Source organism: Camponotus vicinus, unplaced genomic scaffold (genome assembly GCF_025532165.1).
Source record: "Camponotus vicinus isolate PSW18456_S1 unplaced genomic scaffold, iyCamVici1.0 SCAF_8, whole genome shotgun sequence".
NCBI classification, from domain to species: domain Eukaryota; kingdom Metazoa; phylum Arthropoda; class Insecta; order Hymenoptera; family Formicidae; genus Camponotus; species Camponotus vicinus.
Window position 1 is genome coordinate 7,559,267 of NW_028141980.1, and position 19,338 is coordinate 7,578,604.

The 19,338-nt window shown below is 32.2% G+C and overlaps 3 protein-coding genes across 5 annotated transcripts in view; all 3 read left to right on the plus strand.

Annotated features, from left to right (window-relative positions):
* Positions 1-115: 115 nt before the first annotated feature.
* LOC145976429 (uncharacterized) lies at positions 116-12,190 on the plus strand. 3 transcript variants are annotated; one of them, XM_083107500.1, is made up of 6 exons: positions 116-792; positions 3,894-4,066; positions 4,951-5,168; positions 5,538-5,612; positions 5,832-6,066; positions 7,679-12,190. In XM_083107500.1, the coding sequence occupies exons 2-6, from the start codon at positions 3,907-3,909 to the stop codon at positions 7,792-7,794; spliced, it is 804 nt and encodes a 267-aa protein (XP_082963626.1). In that variant the 5' UTR covers positions 116-792; positions 3,894-3,906; the 3' UTR covers positions 7,795-12,190. The 3 variants fall into 3 exon arrangements, with proteins under 3 accessions (XP_082963626.1, XP_082963627.1, XP_082963625.1); XM_083107501.1 differs by lacking the exon at positions 116-792 and adding an exon at positions 1,975-2,626; XM_083107499.1 differs by lacking the exon at positions 116-792 and adding an exon at positions 1,977-2,606.
* A 1,727-nt stretch (positions 12,191-13,917) lies between these two features.
* Positions 13,918-16,578, plus strand: R-l (rudimentary-like). Its single transcript, XM_083106435.1, has 4 exons — positions 13,918-14,142; positions 14,468-14,612; positions 14,742-15,225; positions 15,299-16,578. Exons 1-4 carry the CDS (start codon positions 13,949-13,951, stop codon positions 16,108-16,110), a joined length of 1,635 nt encoding a protein of 544 aa, XP_082962561.1. The 5' UTR covers positions 13,918-13,948; the 3' UTR covers positions 16,111-16,578.
* A 902-nt stretch (positions 16,579-17,480) lies between these two features.
* Pino (protein pinocchio) overlaps positions 17,481-19,338 on the plus strand; it is a 57,286-nt gene continuing 55,428 nt past the window's right edge. The window contains exons 1-2 of the mRNA XM_083107044.1: positions 17,481-17,640; positions 18,005-18,186. Coding sequence (XP_082963170.1) covers positions 18,045-18,186 — 142 coding nt within the window. The 5' untranslated portion in view covers positions 17,481-17,640; positions 18,005-18,044. The remainder of the gene's footprint in view (positions 17,641-18,004; positions 18,187-19,338) is intronic.

The following is a 19,338-nucleotide window of genomic DNA, read 5'->3' on the forward strand; positions in this document are numbered from 1 at the left end:
CGTTTTATATTTTTTAACTCACCTCTTTCGAATGACCCACATTTAAACTCAATTTAATTATCGTTTTGCCACAAATATATACAGGGTGTATCTGAAATGATGCACTAAACTTTAGAAGCGCCTTCGAGCTAGAGGCTCCTAAAGTTTGGGGAAAAAATTAAAAATTGGCTGTATTTCAGAAAAAAAAAGGTTTTGACGTTACCTATCACCCTCTCTTGAGAGATAAATAAATTTGTGTTGCGGGTGTTTGATCAATTTCACACATTTTCGAATTTTAGTTCGGAGGGGGGGTTCATTTGCGGACCCATGTTCATAGGAAAAAAAAGTCTTACTTTGACCTCTAGAATACGCTCCTAAAGTTTAGTGCGTCATTTCAGATACACCCTGTATAAACCCGATTCTAACAAATTCATTCACGAGGATATATTGATGATCCACGACAACATATCGAATTAATTAATGTCTGTTCATATGGGAGAAAAACTGTTATGTTTTCACGAAGAAACGCTCGATTTTCCAGCCACCCTATACATCCACCCAAATTGATGAGTTTTAGATTCGTTTAGAGGGGCTGCTTCCCCGCGAATGTGAATGCGCGCGCACACGTATCACTGATAAGAGACTGCTTCCTTTGATTTTCCAGCATAGGACCGGCGTGCCGGTCTTCGAGACCCTCTCTTGCGTTCACCGCACCCTTGTGTTGTGTTGGCGTCGCGACGCATCGCGACACGACGCGCTCGTTCCGCGTCGCGGAAACGAAGATGCACCGCCGGCAGGTGCACGAACTTCCAGGTAATTCGCCGACAAGTTCAAAGACATATTTCAGCGCTGATCGAGAGAACCTTGCTTTCCCTTCTCGCCAAAATACGACTATAATTTGGACGGTTATATGTACAGTGATTATAGTGTTTACGCATCGGAATTAAATGACTCGACTATCGATTATTTGAATGGCGTAAATAATTTTTTTAATTATTTCTGGCTTACTAAGCTTTAATTATGAGCTTTGATTATATATATTAGTCAACCACATGTTGTCTCAGTCATTGGAGATTTCGTGGAAGAATTTAAAATCAATGTCTTTTTAGGAAAAATTGAATGCGACTTTTGATTAAAATTATCGTTTGAAAGTGCTGTACAGTCAAACAAGCAAAAATAAATAAATAATAAACTGTGCTGTGATTGGTTCCACACAAGAACACTTTATTTTATCAAAAATTTCGTTGTGTGTGTATTTGATTTATTTTAATTAAAACTTTGATCGAATAGAAAAACGGTTGTCATATTATTTATATTATAATTCGCGGGTTTATCTAGATGAAAATTGGAAAAATGATGTTATCGTTGATATAGTTGTAACAATTATACGTGTCTTTGAACTTTTGTTTCAAAGAGGAGTTTATTCAAGTTTTATTAAGATTTTTCTAAGAAAGAGATAGAGGTATGAATAATCAGCATGTTGCATGTCACTAATTATATGTTATACTTTCCTATTTACATAGACAATTATACATATATTTCATTATTTATTTAATTTCTATTAATTTATATACTGGTCACGCGCGTAATACTATATGTGTTACCAATGGCACGTGTGCTGCAGCCACCTTGTATAACGGAGTCTTGTGCAATCGATCGAATAAGCACGACGTAGCGCAATCCTGGAAAAGTACTCATCTCTTTGAATCACCCTATATACAACAAGTTGTTTTAAAATCTTGAAAAAAATTAATTTTACAAAAATTTGATGTTAACTTTCGCATTTTATTTACTTAAGGAGAATGCATCACATATTTTTCTTTATCTTTTATTAATGTTACATGAAAAAGAGTATTTTAGACATTTTTTAGTCAATAGTTAAAATTATTGTTCTTTTAATATTTATTGTAACCACTCATATATTTTATAAAATCATCTACTTATATAACAGACGATTTAATGATTTCCCGATATCTAAAAGGGAACATATGTATAATTAATTATTAATTCAAATTTTACAATTAATATTTATTCGAAAAATCAAAATCGAAGAATATAACTTTTTTCACACTTTTGGCTAAAAACTTGAAATTTATGTGATTCGGTTAGGTTTCTTGTTTTTTTTTATTTTTCTTTTCTTTTCAAATTGGTCATCTCACATAAATCAAGTAAAGAGATATGGGTCATGAAGGTGCTCATCGAATAAAAAAAAAAGAAAAATGCCACTTTGCTCTTTGAGGATCTCTTCTCGTCTTTTCTGCCACCTTCCCTTTCTTACCCACCCCTTTTGCGCGCAAGCTCCGTTCATTCACTGGCAGCTGCAGCTGCGCGAGTTTCTGCACAGGAGAGTAGGTGCACACCCTTCCGCAACTGCAGTTGGCAGTATGCTGCTCTTCGGGTTGCGAATCCGACGTTAGTTATCAGAAATCTGACAACGATTGTAATTCCTCCAAGTTTTATATACCAGTGACGTGTCCCGCGATATAGCCCCGTTTATTATCGCTATCTCATCAGTTTCTGATGAATATAAGAGCGAGCTTTTCTTCCCGATAAAAATTCTAGAGCGATGTCTTATCGTCATGGAGATTATTAACAGCGACGATTGAAGGATTGAAAGCGAAAGTGGCGTAAGTCAGCATACCTACCGGTTCGAACTTACATATATCTTTCAATTATAAAATTGTTATATATATTACGATATTATTACATTTTTCACTGTCATTGTAAATAATATTTTGTCGTTATGAACAATATAAAAATTAATTTCTGGAATCCTGACGCTCTATAATTTTTCGCTTTTTTCCTGTGACCTATAATTAATCATAATGCTATTATAATAGTGTCTCTATTAAAATAAGATTGGTCTCGAAAAATTTCCTTTTAATAATAAATAAATAAGTTTTTTATTAGAAATTTTTTGCACAATCGGTATATGTATAGCATTATGAGACAATAATTATATCTTACACTATACAGGGTGTCCGATTCGTGAGGGACCAAACGAAAAGTGATGATAGATTGGGTCAAACTAAGAAGAAAAGTCCTCTACCATTTTGCAAAATTCGCAATAATTATTAAGTAATAAGCAAAAATGAAGGTTACCTTTAATTTTTTAAATAGAACCCCCTATTTTTTATTATGTATTCTTATAGCTTATCTCGAGAGCTTTCCAAAACACTATAATAAAGTATTTCTTCATTCAGTACTTTTCGAGGTATGAGGCTTGAAATAATTTCTTAATTTTACATAAACCATAAAATATCTAGTAAAATATTCATTTTTCGATTATCTTACCTTAATACTTTTATATACAAAACAATGAGAGGAATTAATTGGTGTAAAGAAAAAACATAGTTGTTTTGAAGAAAAAATATGTAATTTGCAATTAACAATTACATATTTTTTCTTAAAAACAACTATGTTTTTTTTTTTACACCAATTGATTCCTCTCATTATTTTGCATATAAAAGTATTAAGGTAAGATAATCGAAAAATGAATATTTTACTAGATATTTTATGGTTTATGTAAAATTAAGAAATTATTTCAAGCCTCATAACTCGAAAAGTACTCAATGAAGAAATACTTTATTATAGTGTTTTGGAAAGCTCTCGAGATAAGCTATAAGAATACATAATAAAGAATAGGGGGTTCCATTTAAAAAATTAAACCATCATGTGACATTTTTGCTTATTACTTAATAATTATTGCGAATTTTGCAAAATAGTAGAGGACTTTTCTTCTTAGTTTGACCCAATCATCACTTTTCGTTTGGTCCCTCACGAATCGGACACCCTGTATATATTGTAATCACGGAGGAATTATGAGACACATGTGTCGTCTAGGAATATATTATATAATGTTATATTTTTCATTATGTAAGTTATACAAAATCGTAAATTGCGCTATATCTTAGTTTTAGACAAATTATGATACACGTGTCGTCCGAGAGCGCGCACAGGTATGATCGGATGAAGCGTAAAGGTGTAGCTTTCCTTACAAATCTCTTCAAATCGAGAAAGCTGACAGTAGGAATGAAGATTAACGAGGACGAAGAGATGGAACGCGCGCCTAGGGTGGAAACTCCTGGTAAGATATCATTCTTTTATTATTCTTTTACTTAAAAAGAGAAGATGTCTAAAAATTCCCGATAACATTCTGCGATAATCAGTGAAGTTTTTCTTCACTGAAAAAAAGGCTTGGTTATAATAATCCAAACTTGATAAATGTTACCCATCGCTGTGGTGAAATAGTTTCAACTAAACGTATAGGTGATTAAGACGAAATTATTTAATTATTTTTAATATTTAGTGAACTCAATTAAACGTAAAATATTTATAACTATTTTTGGAAAATGTTTATAACTATTACTAAATATTTTGTTATTATTATCATACTTGATGATAAAAACTAAATATTTCAAAAAATGCATTACTAAATGCATCTCATAGATTTACCCAGAATTTTTTTTTCAGTGTTTGATTCTTTAAATTATTATCATTTATTAATTAATTTTATAATTCGAATTCAGAAATTTAATTAAGTGCATCTTGTTAGACAACCAGTTTTGTTGAAAAATGTAAAAACCCGTCTTCATTAATTTCATATGATTGATTTAGAAATTAATATGGAATTATTAATGTGAGAATAGCACAATGTATTGGATGTTATTAAATGGCAATATTTATTTATCTATTCAGTCGAAAGACAATAATAAATGCCGTCAATTATTTTAAATCTCGATGATTTTATTTCATCCTATATTTTTAAATTTAATTAAATTAAGATAGATACTCAATTATAATAAATAACACTCAATAATAAAATTTCATATTGTTGATTTCATATATTTAATTACAAGAACATATTATATATATATATATAAAGATTAAGAATTATATTTTATAAACATCGTAATGGTTTATAATAAAAGCATAAACCATAATCGATAACACGAGCGATATTGCTTGCAGCAATTATTACCACCGCTTGCCGTCGGAGCGGCTCGGAAAATGACAACACGATGTCTCGAATTCCGTCGACCTTGAGTGTGACAGCGGTGGACGTTGTCGTCTCCTGTCAGCCGTCACCCTCGCACTCAATTCTGACCCTGACACCCGGTAGAACACGTAACATCGATCAGGACATGGAGGCGCTCAGACTGAGTCGTCAGGACAATCCTTTCCTACAGGTCTGACCCGATTATTATTACATTATCTTATCAGATTCTGCGATCCTTTAGTCGCGAAAATATTTCAAATAATTCTCGAATACTTTAAAAAGGATATCTTTGTATAAGAAAGAGAGATTTTTTTCAATTCAGATTCCTTTTCTTCAACTTTAAAATTTAATACTACACGTAAAAAAAATTAATTTTTAGTTTAATATTTGTAACTTTTAATTTGTTAACTTCTGGTTAGAAAAAAATAATAAAGTATTGTAATAAGGTATAATAAACGCTTCTCTATTTCTTATATTCTCTATATTTAATATATGCGTACATTTTACTTCTCCAATATACATATTGACTCACTTGTGCAAATTTCCTCTAATTATGCAGGTACTAGCAAGTCGAGAGAGCCTTGTGGAATCGATCGAGGAATCCGAGTCTGACGATGCAATTCTGATGTCGCAGGTAAGATTTCAAATTCGGATTTTTGGAGATATAATAGAATGTTAGAAATTTATTTCTAGATCAGATAATATACGATATATTCTTCCTCTTTGTCTATCATCTTTTTCTATCAAATCCTAATATTCTAAACAATTTTATATGTTATAAAAAATTTAATCGAGAGCGAAATATAGTTGATCATATAGTCTTCAAATCTTAAAATAATATCCGTACTTTCAGGAATTAGGCGATGCGGATCCTCTTACACTTGCGCAGGTACACGAGCACCTAGTACGCAGCCCACCTCCGGCTTCGTGGCCCAATTCCACGGCCTTTCAGTTCCCCCATCAGGATCAGAACACTACCCCATTCAAGAACGACGCGGTACCACAAGCTAAAAGTCCATCAAAGACACCCTCACATCGTAATAACGAGCACGAGCTCTCCAGGAGTGAGCCATTGACCGATATCAGAGGTGAGGATCCCAACAAAAGGATGCTCAGGACATACAACACAATATGTCTTCTTTAGAAATTGAAAAGCTGACTGGAAATTAATTAAGAATCGATGGAACGCTAGCAGCACCTACGGATTATTAACTAGAGTGTTTGTTTTCTCTCTCTTTGAATCAATAATAATTATGAATTATTCAAGAAGATACATAATGAGTGCATATGTATATGTGTAAGTGCGCATGTGTGAGAGAATGAAATTGTTTAATCGAATCGACGAGGAACTCTCCGCGTGTCTAAGTAAAATTACGCCGACGCGTGGAAATGGATATACTATAGATCGGAGCTTCGGTAAATCGATCCATTCACAACAGACATTTACATCCGACCTTGGCATTGCACTTATGGACACGCGCAATATCTCTTTCTGTTTCTCGCGCGTACACGTTGTCTCTTCTTATTTTTAACCCGAATAAATTAAGGCTTCTCGGTCGGAAATATTGTAATAATTCTCTATTCTATTGATTCCATCGAATCGATAAAGTAGGTTCAAGGATATAATCTATCGTATTTATCAATTTTATTCATAAATATGATTATAATAATAATTAAAACATAAATATGATTATAATAATAATTAAAACACAAATTTTTTTTCACAATAATTTAAAAAATAAATATACAGGGTGGCCCATTTTAATCCATCCAGTCGAATATCTCGAAAACCAAGCCCGAGAGAGAAAAATGTTTCAGACAAAAGTTGTTTGGTTTCGAGGGGGCCATAAGATGGTATCATTGGTTTGACCTTGAAGAGTCATTTGAAGGTCACGTGAAGGTCACCTTCAATTTCTTAAATGGAACCTACTATTTGTCATTGCATATTCTTGTAGCTTATCTCGAGAGCTTTCCAAAACACTATAATTAAGTACCTTTTCGTTAAGTACTTTTTGAGTTATGAGGCTTGAAATAATTTCTTAATTTTACATAAACCGTAAAATATCTTGTAAAATATTCATTTTTCGATTATCTTACCTTAATACTTTTACGTACAAAATAATGAGAGGAATCAATTGGTGTAAAGAAAACACATAGTTGTTTTTAAGAAAAAATATGGAATTGTTAATTGCAAATTACATATTTTTTCTTCAAAACAACTATGTGTTTTCTTTACACCAATTGATTCCTCTCATTATTTTGTACGTAAAAGTATTAAGGTAAGATAATCGAAAAATGAATATTTTACAAGATATTTTATGATTTACGTAAAATTAAGAAATTATTTCAAGCCTCATAACTCAAAAAGTACTTAACGAAAAGGTACTTAATTATAGTGTTTTGGAAAGCTCTCGAGATAAGCTACAAGAATATGTAATGACAAATAGTAGGTTCCATTTAAGAAATTGAAGGTGACCTTCATGTGACCTTCAAATAACTCTTCAAGGTCAAACCAATGGTACCATCTTATGGCCCCCTCGAAACCAAACAACTTTTGTCTGAAACATTTTTCTCTCCCGGTCTTGGTTTTCGAGATATTCGACTGGATGGATTAAAATGGGCCACCCTGTATAAAATATGCATACCTAATCATCAAATACAATTTTCTAAATTTGAAGTACTTGATTTTTTTTATTCCAGATCGACATTCTCATCCTTTCTCGTTACTACATCCGACGCCGATTCGTTCCTTGTCGGAAGTTCGACGACTCCATCGATCGGCCGATGATAGCGTACAACTTATGTCGAATGAATAAATTTCGCCATTGGAGCTTGATTTGAGTGGTTTCTTGCCAGAGTCGATATCTAGAAGGATATCGATTTTCAATTTTGCCGACTGTTCTTCAAGAACAGCAACTGCTGACGAGTCGGAGAAAATTTCGTTTGTGGAAACGCAATTTATGATTCTGACGAAGAAAAGGAGAAGAAAAAGATTTGTGAATTAAGAAGATTACTGAACAAGAAGTACGAAGAATCGTCAAGATTTCATATTTGATCAGGTTGGGGAATGATACGTTTGAGATTGATATGATAAGATCTGAAAGCGAGTAATAATGCTTTGGAACAAGATTTTTAATCGCAATTAATAATATCGTTAGAATGTATGAAATTTGGAAATTCAATAGTTTATCGAATTTTTTTTTCAACTATAAAATTATTTCTCACAGAATGGAATATAGAAATATTTTCAATTTTTAATTTATTTAAATAATTTTGATTAATCTGATTGTATACGAAATATGTATCGAAATCTGTGCGTATGTGGGCGTATTAATTAATCTTGCAATAAGTGTAATTCACAATTACGATCATATATTTTATCAATAGGCCTATTTTTTATAATCATTTTATAAGCAATCAAAATACAACATCAACACATTCTTTTTACTATTTTTTTATCTAATGATTAAATAATACATCTTTTATTTACTTTATTTATTCGCAGACAATGTACGAGTGATTAATATCTAGAAAATATTTACACTTTAGCTTTTTAAAGATACGTCAAATTAAAGAATCTAAAGATGTTGCGGAACGTATCTTATATACGCTAGCTTGTAAAAGATTTTAAGAATTGCACTATTACATAATTATTATTCAATGATAACAAAGAATAGCAAAGAATTATTATCTCCGCTAAATCGTCAGCTGAGAGAATTAGATGAATATTTAATATATCTATTGGGTTTTCAAGCTTTAAATTTATGTATAATTCGGAATTCGCAATTATATCTTTGTCTCAAAGAGCAATATATCGTTATGTAACAATCGTTATAAATCACGCGATGCATAATTATTAAATTATTACCTATTACGAACATGATAGTATCGAAATCTGTTGTTAATAAGATAGTTATTGTTGACGCACATGTCTGTAATTATTCGTGCAATTTAAATGTCTATTTTGTGTAGCTGTTTTAAAAATATTTCATATTTACTTGAATCTTTTCTATATTACTGAATATATTAATTAATGTTTCTTGATTGTTATTAAGGTAGCAAAAATATTTTTCTCGATCAATTATATATGTAAAAGTTTTTTTTTTCTTTATATTATATTGCGAGGAAATTATGAATACAGAATGCACAAACATTTTTCCGCTACTAAAACTCACTTTTAAAGACGATTTAAAAATAATAATAATTGCACACTATCGAAAACTAATAATCAATGGAGAAATAATTTTAACGCTGACGATGCGCCAAATGTACAGGCCTCAATTAAACAATTCCTCAAATTAGATAAATAGACAATTAGATAAATAGTAGTAAGATCTTTTTTATGAGACAAGACAGTGGATAGATTTATCGATAACAATTTACTTCCGATATTGAAAGTAATATTTCTTTTAACGATAGAAACCGTCGTCAATGAATTTTCAACGAATCAGAAGTATTCTTGTTTGTTTTTCTCTTTGTACGACGTTTTTTGTAAACAATGTAAACAGAATCTGACGTGTTCTTTCTAAATCTAATTAGAAAAAATTTATTACGAAATTATATAAAATAGATATTTTAGATTCTATTTTGTGAAAATTAAATAAGATTATTAAATTGCTGCATTTTGGACGTCAATTAGCTTAGCATTAAATATTAAATTAATTAATATATTAATTGACACAACCGTAACTATGTTTTTATATTAAAAATGTAAAATTTTATTTATTAAAATTTCATTTATTATTTACAAGGTCGTTATAAAAAAAGGAAAAACTTAAATTTCGATTTGCATTAAACTCCCTGAAAGGATTTTTTAGTTTTACGCATTAAATTTATTTTTAATTTATCACACATGTATTAAAAAATAAACTCTAGAACCCGTCAGTTTCTCTTATACATTTGTCGAAAAATATTTGATACCATTTTTGGATAAGTTTAAATGATAGTAGTAATGGGTGGCCAACCGAACGCAGTAGAATTATATTTATCAGAAATATAACAATATTGAAGCATTATTATTAAAATTTATGCGTATTCATATACTCATCCATGTATAAAAAGTCATATAAATCAATCGTTAGGACAACTTCGAAACTCATTAATATAAACTAATTGTATTATAAAGATTAAGAGTAATTGTATTATAAAGATTATAAAAGGGAAGGAGAGGATTTTTCTCTATGCAAAAGCATCTTATAAATATATATGTCTCACTTCGGTCGCGGCCACCCGCCGATGAAAATAATCGGCGAAATTTTAGCAGGGTTTATACGAACTTTGGGAAAAAAGTGGAGTACCTATAGAAAATTACTATATATCAAATTAGAGTCCAATTGACTTGGCCATTGAGAGAATTGAAATTAATTATATTATACTTGTACTTGGAGATCTTATAAGCGTTAGTCTGAGAAAGCGTTCGCGGCGAGGACGCGAAAACGAAATATAAACTGATAAAAAAAAAAAAGAAAGACAGTAGAGAGACTTATTTAATCTAGCCGAATGTAACATATACATTCTACACATGTAAAATGTTCGCGGATATGTAATGCATTTGGAACAAAAACAAACTACGTTCGAAATTTGTAGAGTCTATTCTGAATGGAGGGTACCCGATTGACCACGTCGCCAATTGGCCAATTCAAAATAGGACTCTCTGATTGGTTAATCGTTGCTGGTTACCCTAGGCACAGGGGTCGATATAAGGCGATTTTTGGCGTCACTGTGGTATATCAACCAAAGTATACCAGATTCTACCAGAACATTTTTGCGCGTTTGGTAGTTTGTGGTAGAGGCGTGGCTAGTCGTTTTGGTATCTAGCTGGTTGATACCACGCTATACCAAAAATGAAGCAGGGTACAAGATGTTATGTACCAGAATAAGCTCCGCCTCTACCAAAAACAACCTTGGTACATGTACCAAACTATCGCCAAAAATCGCCTATAATTGGCTGTGGTCAATCGCAACGTGGTCAAACGGGATACTCCCATTCTGAATATATCCTAAGGTGAACTTTTAATTTTAAGTAAATTAAGTGGACCATAGGTACGATTTTATGTTTAAAGTAGTTTAAATTATAAACTTTGTCTCTCTCTCTCTTCTTTTGAACGAATGTTTAAACAGTAACGAGAACATTATACCGAACATCTTCTGATAGTACCAAGGATTCTCGATATTGATGTATTAAGGATCTATAAGTGGTACAAATTATATTTGTCCGAGAATCTATGACGGAAAATTGATGGTACCAATTATGTAGAAAACCAACGATCCATGATAGGAAGAGTCCATGGTAGGATCGATAAGTCTTAATAAAGATAGGATGTTAGCAAATGTTTTCAATAGCCAAATGCCGCAAGATAGATATCTTGCCACGATGTAACGGCCTATAAAAGCATGTACTCATCGAAGGCAATGAATCATACTTAATGGCAAACGAAGCGAATATCTTTTTATCGAGATTTTGCGAAATTTCAAGGCTGTGCGCGTGAATCGACAGATCTTTTGTCACTCATTGCGGATTTCAAATTAAAGAAAAAAAAAAAGAATATTCTCAGGTGGACGCACAGCTTATTGTAAAACGTAGTCCTACGTATTACGTAAAATCACGAGGTTCTTTATGTAAGATCTCATAATAATAGATTGAATAGGACTTCACCGTATCATGATAATTAATTAAAAGGATCATTATTAATTGCAATATTGACTATCATCCATTGACTTTTCATTTGTCTTCGCAATTATTAATAACATGCGGATTTGTGCGCAAGCACCAACAGCGAGATAGAGAGTAGAAAGCAACGACGTAATACACAACATGATAAACAACTGCGGAACTTTATCTAGGAGGTAAAATATGGAAATAAAAAAAAAAGACTGTAACATGTCCGAAACTATGTACAACAGAACGAATATATATATATAATCATAATAATATTATTTATTATTTAATTCTTATTTGTTTCTCAGAAATTTACTTAAACTTTTTATATGTATATTTCGCTGCTCGTTTTTGCGAACATAAATCAGTATCGCGGTTATTAATAATATTTACATACTTAGGCGAGTGTGTGTATTGTCCGACACACAAATGTACACATATAGACACTTGCATGGTATGCGTTTTGCGGCCGCGTAAAATCTGCACCGCGATCTCTAGATGTGTTTGTTGTTTTCGAATAAAAATGAAATATATTTGTGTTACTGTAAACATAATAGCACATTGTGTAAATCTTACACTGCGTTTCCTATTTTTCCTTACATCAATCTAATATACGTCGATATACAGGGTGTCCCATTTTAATGTCCCACCCCAAATAACTTTCTTATTTTTAATTTTAGAAAAAGATGTTTCAGACAAAAGTTGTATGGTTTCAAGGGGGACATAAGGTGGTGTCATTAGTTTGACCTTGAATAGTTGCTTCAAGGTCACGTAAAGGTCACCTTCAATTTTTTAAATGAAACCCCTTACTTTCTATTGCATATTCTTGTAGCTTATTTCGAGAGCTTTCCAAAACACTATAATTAAGTTAGTTTTCATTAAGTACTTTCCGAGTTATGAGGCTTGAAATTATTTCTTAATTTTACATAAATCATAAAATATCTAGTAAAATATTCATTTTTCGATTATCTTACCTTAATACTTTTATGTACAAAATAATGAGAGGAATCAATTGGTGTAAAGAAAACACATAATTGTTTCGAAAGAAAAAATGTAATTTGCAATTAACAATTACATTTTTTTTTCGAAACAATTATGTGTTTTCCTTACACCAATTGATTTCTCTCATTATTTTGTACATAAAAGTATTATGGTAAGATAATCGAAAAAAGAATATTTTACAAGATATTTTACGGTTTATGTAAAATTAAGAAATGATTTCAAGCCTCATAACTTGGAAAGTACTTAATGAAAACTAACTTAATTATAGTGTTTTGGATAGCTCTCGAGATGAGCTGCAAGAATATGTAATAAAAAGTAGGCGATTCCATTTAAAAAATTGAAAGTGGCCTTCACGTGACCTTCAAGTTAACTATTCAAGGTCAAACTAATAACACCACCTTATGTCCCCCTTAAAACCATACAACTTTTGTCTGAAACATCTTTTTCTAAAATTAAAAATAAGAAAGTTATTTGGGGTGGGACATTAAAATGGGACACCCTGTATAACATTATTACATATCTGAAACTTGAAATTGTCATCGACAAAGGTTTACAAGTGTCTTTGTCGCAAGAATCGCTGACGTATTATCAATCACGTATTATTTCAGATTTAGCGATACTAATGATTCGCATCACTTAGAATACATATTGTTTTATAAGCAGTGAAACTTGACCGATCACTCAAGTCGATGAAAATTTCAAAGCATCTTTGAAGCGCCAACAATTTTGAACTTGAACTCAATTCATGACATTTGAGCGCATGCGTAGTGACATGAGCAGTATGGGTGAGTTCCGAAATCCTACTTGTGAAGTAACGTTTAATTGACCAATCAAAAAAAAGAAATATTTTTCTCCCTTTATTTTCTTTCCCGATTGGTCAATTCAATATTATTCTATCCTATGAATAAAATGTTCGAATTCACTTCTTTAACGATCAGCTGCTTGCTAATCAGCAATTTTTATTAATTGTAGGATGTAGTACATACATATTTTATGTTATTCACTTGCCGCGCATGCGTGAATAAACCGGGCCCGTTCACGTACTGATTTCGCGATCTCTCTTCATTATCTGATATTACTGCTTCAATTTCAATCATGGACCTAAGAAGATATGGATGGAGTCTAAAGCGCTCATATGGGCGAGGGGGCTGTGAAATTTGCGGTAAGGGAGGTGTATAGCTCTGTCTCTTTCCAAAAGCAACCTTCGGGTGTTTCCGTCGCATATCCGATAATTCCCGAAAGGTTATATATCCCATATTAGCTAACTTTCGAATAAAAATACATGTATTTTTATTCGAAAGTTAGCTAATATGGGATATATAACCTTTCGGGAATTATCGGATATGCGACGGAAACACCCGAAGGTTGCTTTTGGAAAGAGACAGAGCTATACACCCCCCTTACCGCAAATTTCACACCGCCCCGGCTCTAGACTCCATCCATATCTTCTTAGGTCCATGATTTCAATCAAACAACCACGTGTTTCAGTAATTACAAAATTAAGGTTAGATTTTTGGAACATTTATCTTTTAGTGCCTAAATAACCATAATTGGACTAAACTGGTTGAAGGCACATTAAATATTCAAAAAAAAAAAACATTTATCTTTTTTTTCCATATTTTTTTAAATATTTGCTTTGTTTATAATACCATTGCAATAAAATGGCCAAAAGTGCTGGAAATAATTCTAATCACATCAACTTGAAAATATTTATGAATAAAAATACAATCGATTTTTACTGAGAATTATTTTGGAATAATATGTAATATAGGTGTTTAATCTTACATATTGTAATTTTTTTTTCTCTAATACATCTCTTATTTTCACAGTAAAATGGAGGAGTTGTTGAAAAAGTTGGCCGTAGAGCTATATGATGTCCAGGCCTTGAAATTCGGGGACTTTAAAATGAAACTTGGCTTAAGAACGCCAATATATTTCGACCTGCGAGTGATAATTTCGTACCCGAAATTAATGGTATAATATACGAGTATAATATAATGGTATAATATATTAATGGTGTAATATACGAGGGAATCATGATAAATTTATGCAAGATATATTACAAGATATTATGCGATATATTAATTTATTTTTTTATTTTAGTCTGCTTTGGCGAAAGCTCTATGGACTCTTGCAGATGACGTTACAAAAGTGTCCCAAATTTGTGGAGTCCCATACACGGCACTGCCATTAGCTACCCTAATCTCAGTAGATAACCAGATTCCAATGTTAATGAAGAGAAAAGAGACAAAATCCTATGGTACGAAGAAGCTGATTGAGGGTGCGTTTTCGTCCGGTGACAACTGTGTAATCATTGAGGATGTCATTACTAGCGGCAGCAGTATTCTGGAAACCGTTGATGCCTTGAAGAAGGAACATTTGAATGTAACAGAAGCATACGTGATAATTGATAGGGAGCAAGGTGGTAGAAAGAATCTCGAGAATCATGGAATCAAAGTCAAAAGTTTATATGTAGTCACACAACTCATGCAATATCTCCTTGAAACTGGAAAGATTACATCAAAAGTTATCAAGGAGGTTGACGATTATCTGACAATGAATCAGGCACCGACCATTTCCATTCAAGGTAAATTTTGGCATTGATTTACTACATATGACTTACATAATTTATCATTAATATTTGTCGTTTCTGCTTATAGGCACTATAACTATACCAAATGACAGATTGAAGCTGCCATATTGTAAACGTGCAAAATTAGCGAAAAATCCGTTGGCCTCAAAGCTGCTAGAACTAATGGAGTCTAAGCAAACCAATCTCTGTCTAGCGGCCGATCTGAAAAAAACGGACGCGATTTTAGAGTTAGCAAATATAGCTGGACCTCACATTGCTGTATTGAAGACTCATGTGGATATCATAGAGGACTTTAATGAGGGTTTTATTCTTCAACTAAAGGACCTAGCAAAACAGCACAAGTTTCTACTGATGGAAGATCGCAAGTTCGGCGATATCGGCAACACGGTGTCGTTGCAATACAGATATGGCTTATATAAAATCGCTGAATGGGCCGATTTGATCACAGTGCATCCGATATCCGGCGCGTCCGTCATTGATGCGCTAAAGAAAGGTATGGAGAACATCACGGAATCTCGTGGTATTTTCCTTATCGCCGAAATGTCGTCCAAAGGTGCCTTGACTACCGGTGATTACTTGAAAAGCGCAGTGTCGATGGCAGAGGAAGCTTCTGATCTAGTAGTCGGCCTCGTGTGTCAATCTAATCTCTCTGCACAATCCGGATTGCTCCAATTGACGCCCGGCGTCCAGTTATCAAAGAGCGATGACGGATTAGATCAACAATATAACAATCCGGAATCGGTTATCAATGCGGGTGCCGATTTAGCTGTTGTCGGTAGAGGTATCACCGAAGCCTCTAATTGTTTAAAGGCTGCTTTAGAATACAAAAGACAGCTCTGGAACGCATATGAGAAACGAATAAACTCACCCGATATGTGATAGTAACACAATTCGCAAACTATTTTTATATAATGTTTTCTTACAGCTAGATCTGTAGTCTTAAATTATAACTGTTTGTTATTTTAAAATAATGTTTGACAGATTTATTTCCAATATTTTTCTCCAATATATGAGATAAGTATATAGTTTATATACTTTTATAAAGCATTATATAAATATGACTTATATAATAAAATAATATGTAAAATCCCAAGTTCATATTGTGCTTAAGCACTTATCTTTATCATACAGATTTTGTGTTATATATAATGTGCCATACATATACAGAATAAGAGATATATGATAAGACTTATCAAACAGTTATTTTATTTCTTTTATATATAACTTTTAACAATTATACAATAAGAAAAAGGAATTATTACTACATATGTGAAATTGAATGATATGTTGAATTTGTTATGTATATGCATTTACTCCTCAGAATAAATATAAATTTATATACATGCACAACTCATTCCATAGAAGTAATAAATCGAAGATGTATTATTTTTCTATGAAATATAGCATATATATAGTAATAAATGTTTAATTTTATGTCCCAACCATTTTTAAAAAAGATCTGAAAATTTTTATTCTTAAAAGGCGATCGAATCGAAAAAAGCAATATCATTTCCTGCGCTAAATATGTACATATGCAATAATATACAGAAACGTGAAATTCATGAATTTACATATATGCACAACTCATTCCATAAAAGTAATAAATCGAGGAAGGTGTATTACTTTTCTACGAAATGTAACATACATATAATAATAAATGTATAATTTCATGTCCCAACCATTTTTAAGAAAGAGTCCGCAAATTTTTATTCTTAAAGGCGAATCGAAAAAGGCAATTCATTTCTAGCGCTAGATTTTACGAAATGAAAAGATTTTCCAATATGAATTTTAAATGATTTGTAAGTTTCAATTTTTCATGAAAACAATAGGTCTTCCGGGATCGAGGCTCACGCCTGAGGAAGCAGCTTGACGTTAGTCACGCATCATCTGCGTGGCCAACGTCAAGCAATATCATTTCTAGCGTTATATTTTCCGAAATATGAATTTTAAATGATTTATAAGTTTGAATTTTTCATGAAAACAATAGGTCTTCTAGGATCGAGGCTCGCGTCTGAGAGGAAGCAGCCTGACGTTGGCCACGCATCATCTGCGTGGCCAACGTCAAGCAATATCATTTCTAGCGTTATATTTTCCGAAATATGAATTTTAAATGATTTATAAGTTTGAATTTTTCATGAAAACAATAGGTCTTCTAGGATCGAGGCTCGCGTCTGAGAGGAAGCAGCCTGACGTTGGCCACGCATCATCTGCGAGCGGCGATTTTCCCGCGCGATAACACGCGTCAGGTGTCAGTCGGCTGTCGCCTCGCGTCGCGGGCGGATCATCGGGGGAAAAAATTTACGGAGCAACGTAGTGGCTCTCAAAATCTTCCGTAAAGTCGCGATACCGAATGTCGCGACGGTGACGATACCGATAAGCTGGGAAAGGGCGTGATTACCGTTGATACAGGTAATTGATTATATCGCGTGATGTTTCTTGGCATGATCGCGTCATGTAATCAGGCGACTTTAGTATAGTATCGTCGATTTTAGCCTGAAACTTGCCCAATGACTTGAATTTGCAGCGAAAGGACCATTGAGATCGAGCAATATGGCGCGAGGTCCGAACGCATCTTTCTTGAATACTTGAGAGAATAAATCTCACGAGATGTAATATCATGTAATAAATTTTAAAATGACAAACACATTTATCATATCGTTTTATAACTAGAATGAATAATCTTGTAATAAAGTTTCGTAACTTAATGGTTCGTGCTTTTTACGGCGTGATAATGGATGATATCTTAACGAGGCGATTTGTTTTGTTCTTTCAGACTGGTTGTTTACGCGTGTTCTTTGTCACAATATTGAAGCATGACAGAGACGACAACACTGACGGAATTCGAAGAAAATGTGTCCTTCGACGCGGATGATCCAGACTTTGCGCCTTCGCCTCCCGTGAAACGAAATGTTCTTCATGATTCGCGGTATTTCGTAGGAAAATTCGACGTTAAAGGTAGATACATTTTGACGTTTTCTTTAATCGCCAACGATGCTTTGGTTTATAAGGAATTATTGCAATCAAACGTTTTGACACTTGATTTTGCGTGTGTGAGCATATTAATATTATTATTATTTTTTCCAAGTATTAGAGCAAAAATTCAAAATCATCATTTTTTCTCTTCTCTATTTCTTGATATGTACAAGAGAATAAGATAATTCAATAATAAAATAATAATTTAATAATAAAATTTAAACAATTTCCAATTGAAATATTATTAATATTTCTATCTTTTATTTATTAGATTAAATGATGAGAAAATTAAAGAAAATAATACATATTTTTTATACAAATTGCAATATACGATTTTGTGTTGTATTTTTAGACGTCTCTGTTTGAAGGTTAAACTGAAAGCATTGATGTGTCGTACTTACGGGATATCGAACCAAAGTACCGTTATTTCGTATTGGAATATGTATTATATTATACATATCATATGTATAACATATGTATTGTATTATATAAAGGGTCCTCCTATATAATTTTTGCTTTCATCATGATAGTTTTTTTTATTTATTTCATACGCAATGGTGAAAATGTTTTTATAATAAATTAGATAAATGGTAAAAAGTTTTTTTATATAACATTTTATTTTATAAACTTGAACGTTTAATTTTCTAAATTAAAAATGATTTTCAAATTCTCAAGCTTTTTTATTTTTTTACTTTTATTTTATTTGCAATAATTGAATAATTACATACTTCTTTAGCAAAAAATCAAATTATTAAGTGTTAGTGTTTTTTTAAATTTTCTAATATAAGTATATATTTTCTAATGTAAGTTATATTGTTGTATTTTGTTCTAGAAGAAATTGCAAAGATTACTTATTTAATCGTGCATGAATTATATAAAATGTCATTATTGTGTATCAAAATAGAGAAATTACAAGGAAACTAAATTATAAATACCATCCAAAAGAAATGAGAATTCAATTTTGAGGGTAATAAAAATTTTTACAATGCTATCCATCTATTTTTTGCGGTGCAGTCCCGAAGATAAGAAACGTTTACATTAACGTGTATTAATGCAATACACAAATACACATACACACACACACATATGTATATTTATGCGACCATGCGCCACACATGCCATTTCGGTCAATGC

Bases quoted from the DNA above. Each gene is read 5' to 3' on its own strand.
- LOC145976429 (XM_083107500.1), top strand. From the start codon at position 3,907: ATGATACACGTGTCGTCCGAGAGCGCGCACAGGTATGATCGGATGAAG. The intron at 4,067-4,950 runs GTAAGATATCAT...TATTGCTTGCAG, and splicing joins GCCTAGGGTGGAAACTCCTG to CAATTATTACCACCGCTTGC. The intron at 5,613-5,831 runs GTAAGATTTCAA...CCGTACTTTCAG, and splicing joins ATGCAATTCTGATGTCGCAG to GAATTAGGCGATGCGGATCC.
- R-l (XM_083106435.1), top strand. From the start codon at position 13,949: ATGGGATATATAACCTTTCGGGAATTATCGGATATGCGACGGAAACAC. The intron at 14,143-14,467 runs GTTAGATTTTTG...TTATTTTCACAG, and splicing joins TCAGTAATTACAAAATTAAG to TAAAATGGAGGAGTTGTTGA. The intron at 14,613-14,741 runs GTATAATATACG...TTTTTATTTTAG, and splicing joins TTTCGTACCCGAAATTAATG to TCTGCTTTGGCGAAAGCTCT.